This window comes from Dendroctonus ponderosae, unplaced genomic scaffold (genome assembly GCF_020466585.1).
Source record: "Dendroctonus ponderosae isolate FM_Combo_2020 unplaced genomic scaffold, Dpon_F_20191213v2 Dpon_F_20191213_664, whole genome shotgun sequence".
Lineage (NCBI taxonomy): Eukaryota > Metazoa > Arthropoda > Insecta > Coleoptera > Curculionidae > Dendroctonus > Dendroctonus ponderosae.
Window position 1 is genome coordinate 1 of NW_026018882.1, and position 8,627 is coordinate 8,627.

General features: G+C 42.7%; 1 protein-coding gene across 2 annotated transcripts; it reads left to right on the forward strand.

Moving 5' to 3' along the window:
- Positions 1-29: 29 nt before the first annotated feature.
- LOC109536454 (polycystic kidney disease protein 1-like 2) lies at positions 30-7,978 on the forward strand. 2 transcript variants are annotated; one of them, XM_019902680.2, is made up of 24 exons: positions 30-205; positions 264-394; positions 449-551; positions 612-738; positions 796-998; positions 1,050-1,199; positions 1,249-1,344; positions 1,399-1,623; positions 1,665-1,811; positions 1,865-2,010; positions 2,059-2,280; positions 2,330-2,638; positions 2,788-2,971; positions 3,028-3,171; positions 3,235-3,437; positions 3,660-3,775; positions 5,214-5,444; positions 5,500-5,726; positions 5,778-5,952; positions 6,005-6,200; positions 6,257-6,395; positions 6,448-6,748; positions 7,064-7,239; positions 7,372-7,978. In XM_019902680.2, exons 1-24 carry the CDS (start codon positions 131-133, stop codon positions 7,642-7,644), a joined length of 4,299 nt encoding a protein of 1,432 aa, XP_019758239.2. In that variant the 5' UTR covers positions 30-130; the 3' UTR covers positions 7,645-7,978. The 2 variants fall into 2 exon arrangements, with proteins under 2 accessions (XP_019758239.2, XP_048523945.1); XM_048667988.1 differs by lacking the exon at positions 7,372-7,978 and having other exon boundaries at positions 6,271-6,395; positions 7,064-7,155.
- Positions 7,979-8,627: the final 649 nt, after the last annotated feature.

The window sequence follows — 8,627 nt, forward strand, 5'->3', positions numbered from 1 at the left end:
CAGTTTAACGTGGTAATTTCCCCATTGTAGATCATTAGCGACTTGCGCTCAGGCAGGTTTAAACGAGAATCGGGAATCCGTAACCAAAAGTCCTCCTCAAGTCTTAGTGCCCTCCACCAAACGTCCTCTAATGCCTTCTGGAGATGTTACGGAGGATTATGCGGATTATACTGATGATGAATTGTCTGCAGACAATATAGCGCGGGTATTTAAGACCATTTTAACACAGTTAAGCTTTTTTTAATAGAATAGATTTGCTTTAGTTTGAGCAAGCGGCTGCAGCTATGAAAACCATGTGTTTCACTTCAGCTACTATGTTGTCGAATACAATGGTTCCTGAAGAAGATCCAGTGGTTACTAAGCAGGGCGCATTCACCACTGTAGCTGGACGAATGTAAATTGATGTATTCTTGGGCGGATTATTGCAATTTTTTGTACTCAATTGCAGGTATTGCGATGAAATGGCTGCTGGATCGATGCAGGCGAATGATATAGTGGTGCAGCCATCTGAAGAGTGTCTGCAGCAAAACGTCCCTATTGTGGACATTTTGGTGAGTCCCGGAAGTAATTTGACGCGCAAAAAACGTTCTTACTTTTGGGGCTCACTACAGATGTGCTCAACCCAGAAGAATCCGTACTGGTTTATTGACAACATTCCCCTGATCTCTCCGATAGTCTATTTGAAGTTTACTGGCACTGGGCGCCAGCGCTCTGCTATAACTGTGGACTTTCATAGAGGTGGAATGACTGGCAGGATCGCGTGGAGTTGGGGGTTTTATCTAGCAAACTTTCCAGAACTTTTCAAGATCACTGTGCTGAATAAGAAGGAAGTGGACATACCATTGAGCGTGCACCAAGCCACTTTGCCCACGGCGCCGTTATCCAGCCTGGATGAATTCAGTTTCAACGACCAAATTTCGATGCATCGCATCTACGTGTTTCGCAATCGGGGCTTTACTGTTATCTTCGAAAATATGAGTTCAGCTGACAGTTTCCAGGCAAGCGGATTGAGGGAAATGTTGCCTTAAGTGCGCCTTTGTGTCCCCCAGGCGACCTTAACCCGCTTTGCAAAGCCGGACCTGGGTTTATTCCAGTCGCAGAAAAAAACCGTGACTTTCTCCGATCCAGTGCTGGATGTGACCGAGGTGCATGACTATGATAGCTTCTGGTTCCTGAGCGTCCTCCCTACAGATCAAATGGTGACTCGCCCCTTTCCAAGCACTTAGGAGTAATTTCTGTATTTTTCAGGTTCGTTCTGGAGGCACCAAGTACTCATTTTCTGCATCCTCTACTGGCTGCTTCGCGTGGAACGAGACTGGGAAGAACTGGGACTATGCTTGCCATGTTTTACTTAATTAAAAGGAAGCATGCCTTAGGGCCTAATTTGGAGTTTTTCAGGCTGCAAGTGGTAGAGTGGTTGCAACGACAATCACTTGCTACTGCGAGTATGGGGAAGTTTTCACTGCCTACGTGGAGGACAATGCGGCCAACTTGGAGGAAAATCTTCTAATAGACTTCGCGTTGGAGACCAGGTTTTGCTGGGTTCTTTACATAACGGTGGCAGCCACTTTCTTCGTTTTCCTCCTGCTGTTTTTCTTCGCCTCCTTTGAGCAGCCGGATCACGTAAGCCTTTTCCATCGAGCTGCTTTAATAGCTGCAAGCAGCTTTTAGACAGAGTTTTCTTCGTGGGCGACGTGCCCAGCTTCTACCATTGCGCCTATGTAGTGGCGATCAAAACTGGAAAGAAGCGCCACTCTGGAACCACGTCCAATGTGACCATCAAGCTCAATGGGACCAACTCGGACAGTTTGGTGGGTAACTTTCTGCTTAAATCGAGCTTAGTTTTAGGAAACTGGCTTTCCAGGCCCACGTTCTCAACTACCCAGATCCAGAACTGGTGATGTTCCAAAAGAATACGGAAATTTGGTTCGTGATGGCCACTGAGAAGTCTTTGGGAGATCTTGTGGGGATGGAAATTTGGTTCGATTCGATTGGAAACGATACCAACTGGTGACTCTTTGGAGTATTTTGGGCAGTAAAGTGCAGCTGGATTTTCAGGTATTGCTCCAGAATTGAGGTCTATGATATTCAAGAGGACAAGTCATGGCGATTTGAGGTGAACCAGTGGTTCGACGTCGCGCGTCCCGACCATCAGAAGTTTCTTCTGACTCCCGCTCCCGTAGGGACTGGAATGCTGGAGAAAGGAGGAACACGCGTAGTTAAAGCCGTGAAAACCTTGCTGGGGAGGACGAGAAAGGAACTTAATCTCTGGAATGTGCTGTAAGAGTCCAGCTAGTCCAACTTGGGTCCATCAATTGCAGTTTTCCAGATCAAAGGACCCGTTAATGACGCGAAAAGAGAGATTGGCCCTGCTTTTCCTAACTCTCATCTCAATCTACCTCATTCTAATGCTCATGTATGCCATACCAAATTTCGATGAATCCGACACGATCGATGGGAACACCTTTGGCTTCAATGCCAAGCTAATTTGGGCTCCAGTAGTGGCCAATTTACTGGCTTTCCTGCTCACTTTTCCTTTGATTTACGCCATAAAACGCGGAAAAATATCGACTTCAAAGGGAAAACGACCGCACAGACTTCTGGCAATATCGTCTGCAGTTGTGACGACTGTTTCCTGGTAAGTTATGGGCAGCGTAAAAGTGATTTATGTGCACTGAAAGTTCAAGGGACTTTCCATGTGAAATTGTAGGATTAGCCAGGGAATTTATGGGTCTCCCGGTATCTGGGAAAAGAGTGGAATTTAATTATTTTTTCCGTTTATTCTAGGGGCTCAGTTGTTTTGCTATCTACCGCCGGTTTAACTGTGCTGATTGTTTGCGGCTTCTGGATTCCGTTCGACACCAGCCTTTTGTGGCTGGTCTCAGCTGCATTAGCCGTCTGCTTTAACATGGTCATTACGCAGAACATTTCACGACTTTTTTACGGATTTTTGGTCCAAATACCCGCGCAAGTAAGTGGGATTTAGACTAGAGATCCCATTGCACGGGGAGTAAACTTGCGTTTTAGATCCAGTCATTTCAAGCGGCCACAAAGCGCTTTATTCAGTTCGTCGAACTGCAAAGAAGCTGGATTTACAAGAAGTTTGGCCCTTTGGCGCTCAGACCGTACTTGAGGCATTTGTATTTCAGTTTGGATCCCATAACTCTGAAGGTAATTCAGGGCTATAATTGGTTGAAAATTGATGTGAAGTGGGACTGATCAAGGTCGGTTTAGGAGAGATTCAAATGGGAAGAGACGAAAGTGGCGATTTTCGAAATTTTGGAGGACTTGATGATGATTAGCGTGTATGTGGCGCTTCTGTACGTGCTGCTGATGTTTGACCGAGACGAACAAGCCATTCACAGTCATAACGAAATTGAGAATTTGCTGCTAGGCAAGGCTGTGAACTCGAAGATTTCCCCTGATTCCATTTCACAGTTAGTGTGGTTTTAATTAATCTTTTGCCTCTGATCATGCATTTTCGTTGGGTTGATTCTCTTTGTTCCAGCCAATGTAATAAGCTTTAGATCCTGAGCTGCATAATCTCCTTATGTTGCGCCATGTGTTCTTGCTTGTGTTTCAATATTGCGTGATTTATAGCGCAACATTTATTTTGATTCTGGTTTTCTGCAACTTGAGCTGGAAAATGCTGCTTTCAGGATAGAGGATTATTTGGCAGAAGTATTGCTTCCCACAGTTCAGTCGCTAGAATGGTATGGAAACTATGTTCAGGAGAACCCTGGAATGACCAAGGATTTCTCCAATAAATATCTGGGTGAGGCAAAGAGGTTTAAAAACATTAAAATATTCAAACCAATGGGTTTTTAGGCCGTCGTTCGGTAGAATTACTTCTTGACGTTTCGCAAGCACGAGTGGCTTGCATCTTCAGAAGTGGTTTGCTTGAACGCTTACACTGTTCCGATGCGATTCCTCGGGAGCGTCCGTATTTATGCAACCGGTGCTTTGGCGACTTTTAAGGCGTACTCTTCTTTACGGAACGCACAACACTGAGCTTGTAGAGTATTTTTCGTTTCTGAGAAATTTATTTTCGAAAAACGCGAAGCAAATTGTGTCTCGCAACAGTTTTTTCAAATCGTGAGCAAAGTTTCTTTAATGATGAGCGAAGTTCGAAATTTTGGCGACTTTTAGGGCGCACTCTTCTTTACTGAACGCACAACTCTGAACTTGTAGAACATTTTTAGTTTCTGAGAAATTTATTTTTGAAAAAACGCGAAGCAAACTGTGTCTCGCAACAGTTTTTTCAAATCGTAAGCAAAGTTTCCTTAACGATGAGCGAAGTTTGAAATTTTGGCGACTTTTAGGGCGCACTCTTCTTTACTGAACGCACAACTCTGAGCTTGTAGTGCATTTTTCGTTTCTGAGAAATTTATTTTCAAAAAACCCGAAGCAAATTGTGTCTCGCAACAGTTTCTTCAAATCGTAAGCAAAGTTTCCTTAACGATGAGCGAAGTTCGAAAGTTTGGCTACTTTTAAGGCGCACTCTTCTTTACGGAACGCACAACTCTGAGCTTGTAGAGTATTTTTGGTTTCTGAGAAATTTATTTTCGAAAAACGCGAAGCAAATTGTGTCTCGCAACAGTTTTTTGAAATCGTAAGGAAAGTTTCCTTAACGATGAGCGAAGTTCGAAATTTTGGAGACTTTTAGGGCGCACTCTTCTTTACTGAACGCACAACTCTGAGCTTGGAGAGCATTTTTCGTTTCTGAGAAATTTATTTTTGAAAAATGCGAAGCAAATTTTGCAGTCCGTATTTATGCACCGGTTGTATAAATACGGACGCGCCCGAGGAATCGCATCGGAACAGTGTAAGCGTTCAAGCAAACCACTTCTGAAGATGCAAGCCACTCGTGCTTGCGAAACGTCAAGAAGAAATTCTACCGAACGACGGCCTAAAAACCCGAAAAACCCATTAGTTTCGAGGAATGGCCTGGGGATCTCTTTTATTAAAATGTTGCTTAATGGGAAAGTCGCCAGTTAATTTTCAGGAGCTAAAAACGTCGAGGAATAAATTGAGTTTATAAAAAAATTGAGTTTATTTCCCGTTAAGCAATATTTTCAACAGGTTTAGTGGCTCTGTTCAAGCTTGAATCTGATGAGTGAAACTCCCCGAAAAACTCGTCAGTTTGACTGTAAACATTCCCTAATCTTCCTTGACTGCACTTTTAAGCAAATATTTTTTTTTGGTTGCTTCAGGCATAATCCGTCTAAGGCAGCATCGGACCCGGGAAATAAAATGTCAGCTTCCAGCTATCCTGGCAAAGGTCCCCTGGACTTGTCGCCCGGACTTCCACATGCTGAGAGAAACGAGCAGTTTTTCCAGAGGCTGGAAAGCACCATCTGATATTTCCCAAATCACCACGGAGCGCATGGGCAACGTGTGGAAGTACACTGATAGTAGTTTATCTGGATCTTCCATATATTTTGGTAACTGAGTTCCAAAATTCGAGCTAATTCTTTGAAAATTTTGTAATTTTTTGAGGTGAATATGCAGCTTATCCGGGAGGCGGCTACGTTGCGCCTTTGGGGCGCCATTTGAGGAACTCCCTGATCAATTTGGAGTACTTGAAGAAGCACAAGTGGCTGGATATTCAAACCAGGGCGCTTTTTATCGAGTTTTTGACCTACAACGCGAACGTGAATTTGTTCAATGGAGTGACCGTGATTTTTGAAATAAATGCCGCTGGTCATGTGAGCAAGGATTTAAAGGTAGGGCCTCAAACTTCGCCAGGTTGATTTTTCGCATTGCATTGTTTCCAGGTCCAAACCAGGAAGTTTCTCATGATAGACCAGGATAGAGTGTTTACCAAGAATGTAGTTTCCACCATCTTTGTGCTGGCGCTTTTAGTGCTGGCGCTGCGAATCGCCTACAAGATCCATAGGAAGAAAACGTTGTACTTTTACGATGTTTGGGCTATTTTGGATATTGTTATTGGTGCTGATGGATTTGTGCCCTTGGCTTCAGCGTTTTCATCCACATCTTTTAGTGTTCCTGAGCGCCTGCTCGATTTATCTGTATTACGCCAGGCAACATGCGATCCAGATCTACATCGATGCGGTATCTGAGGCCAAGAACAACGATTTTGTGCAATATTTTCAGCTGTTTGCTGCGGATAATGTTTTAACCGCATTGTCAGCTACACTGGTGTTTGTGGCGACGCTTCGCTTATGGAAGCTACTGAGGTAAGGAAAGCGACACTAATGGGGTTCAAGTCGAGGCTTTTTTGAGCGCGTTTCAGATTTATGATTATAGTGAAAGTGGCCGAGAAAACCGTGCGGGATGCTGGAACTTCCTTGCTCTTGTGCTGGGCCTATCAACTGTTGCTGGTAGTTGCCTTTTCTGCGACTGGGATTATGTTCTTTGGCGGATACTCCCAGGTAAACTTTTCAAGAAATTCCACAGACAAATAGCAGACGTTTGCAATTGCAGAACTTCAAAAACTTCAATTCCGCCTTCTCCACGCTGCTGCTGTTGAGCCTGAATTTGTGCGGCACTCTCGAGTTGAACGATCTGTACAAACATCCGCTCGGCATCGCTTTCTACATACTCTACATGCTGGTTTCGTTCTTCTTCATCAACATCTACATTGCCATTATCAGCTTGTACTATGCGGACTCGAAGGACTTTTATGCGGACGAGCCGCGCTTTATGCAGAAGTTCGTGCAGCAGAAGTGGAAGTTTTATAAAAACCTGCTGATGGTTCGTGGAAGAAAAATGCGCGGTGGAGAAGGTAATAAATCAAATAGGGAAAATTCCACTTTTTGCACCCAATTGCTTCCAACTGGTGAGTTTTCCAAGCCTTTCAAAGGCTCAAAACCGCACACTAGGTAGCCTGTACATGGTTTCTTAGGATTTTTTAAGCGAACGCTTGAAAATGGTTGGAAACACTTCTAGAAACACCTCTGAAGATGCAAGCCACTCGTGCCTGCGAAAGGTCGAGAAGGGTTTAAAAGCTAGAAAAACTCATCAGTTTGTTACTTGTTGTGAGACCCGGTTATTAGAGGACAGACTTTAAGCCAAAAAAATTAATTAACTATATTGATAGACGAGATCAACGATGATCGAATAATAAAGCCGAAATCCGGAGAAAGATATCAGGACTGTTTCACAATTGCGAAAAGTCGACTGGATGGCATGGCTTTGGTGACAATTTGCGTATTGCGGAACATGGAAGAACATCGATCCATGACCGAGAAGGATTTTGATCTGATGTCGAAAACTGTAAGTTCTCTTTGATGTTTTAACACTAGAAAAGAACAACGTGAAGCTTTTAGCTACAACGACAAATGTTGGCGCAGTCGGAGGGATTCAACGGGAAATGCAAAAAACATTTTTTTTTGGACATTGTTTCAGATTAAATTGCTGCACGAAGATGAGTCGACAGACAAACAGGTGTTTTTCACCACTGGCGATTCGCGGCGCATAACATTTGTGGACGATCGGAAAATCCAGCAAATCGCCGATATTTGCGAAAACCTAGTCCAGTACTGTATGCGAAAAACGCGAGTTTCCAGACATTTGCCCCCATCATTGATTGATGAACGGATTTCGCGAATTAACACATTGATTGAGAACATCAGGATGATTGAGAGCGTTTTGGGAAACGTGCAAATTCGCCATAAGTGACTGATTTTGTTTCGATTTTATTTTGCATGGTACAGGCAGATGTATTGTTTGTGGCAAATACATTAATGTTTCTCATACCGTTCAGACAAGCGTGTAATAAACAGCTCAATCGATGAAGCGTCTATAAAAATATACAAATACATTTTGAAATTCTTTGGCGTGAGCGTTAAAAGCTTTGATTTGGAACCAATTGTTCTAATGGAACGAATCTGGCACATTCCAGAACGCCACAGGAAAAACCGCACAAAACCTGCCATTTTAATTCATTTATTTTGAAAATTAAATTTAAATACAAATATCGAAAAGACCAAATAAATCCACGGGGTTATTTTGTTTATTTTTAATCGTGCTGCAAACACATTTAACTGCAATATTTGCACCTGCCACTCTAAAAATATGTGTGCACACATAAAAGCTCTCAAACACAGTCATTTAATTAATTACCCCGCTGTATCTAACTAAGAATGTTTCAATTTATTTAATTATATGCATATAGAGAATGCTCACAATTGAAGGGATTTATTTAGCGGTTGAGCAACGCTCTGTTGCAATGATTAATGGACAAAGAATTAAGCTATCATTTTTCAACGAATATGGTAAAATACATTGTTTGCTAGGAGGTTATTGCTTGAGGCTTGCTTGAAAAGCGCAGGGAAAAATTGAGTTCATTTCGCGAATTTCGCGGTTTTTTTGCTTAGTACATATTTTTAGGTGCTACGATGCAGATTTCGGGAATATTGGCATTACTTTTCCCTTCATTGCCCTGTAGATGTTGAACTGTTAGTCATGCTCATAAACTGACTCATAGGGTGGATTGAGCTGTTGGTTCTTTCGTGGTTAATTTTTAAACTTTGAGAATATTTTGAGTGGCTTGGTGTTTTTACATCAGACTCATCTGAAGCTTTTCGATAAAGAACCGCTTCACATATGCAAAAATGGGATGCAGTTTTATGTTTTTTTGCCAAAAAAAGTAAACAGTTTTC

Coding starts and splice junctions, on each gene's coding strand:
- LOC109536454 (XM_019902680.2), top strand. CDS start 131: ATGCCTTCTGGAGATGTTACGGAGGATTATGCGGATTATACTGATGAT. Junction 552..611: donor TCCCTATTGTGGACATTTTG/GTGAGTCCCGGA, acceptor GGCTCACTACAG/ATGTGCTCAACCCAGAAGAA. Junction 2,639..2,787: donor GTTGTGACGACTGTTTCCTG/GTAAGTTATGGG, acceptor CGTTTATTCTAG/GGGCTCAGTTGTTTTGCTAT.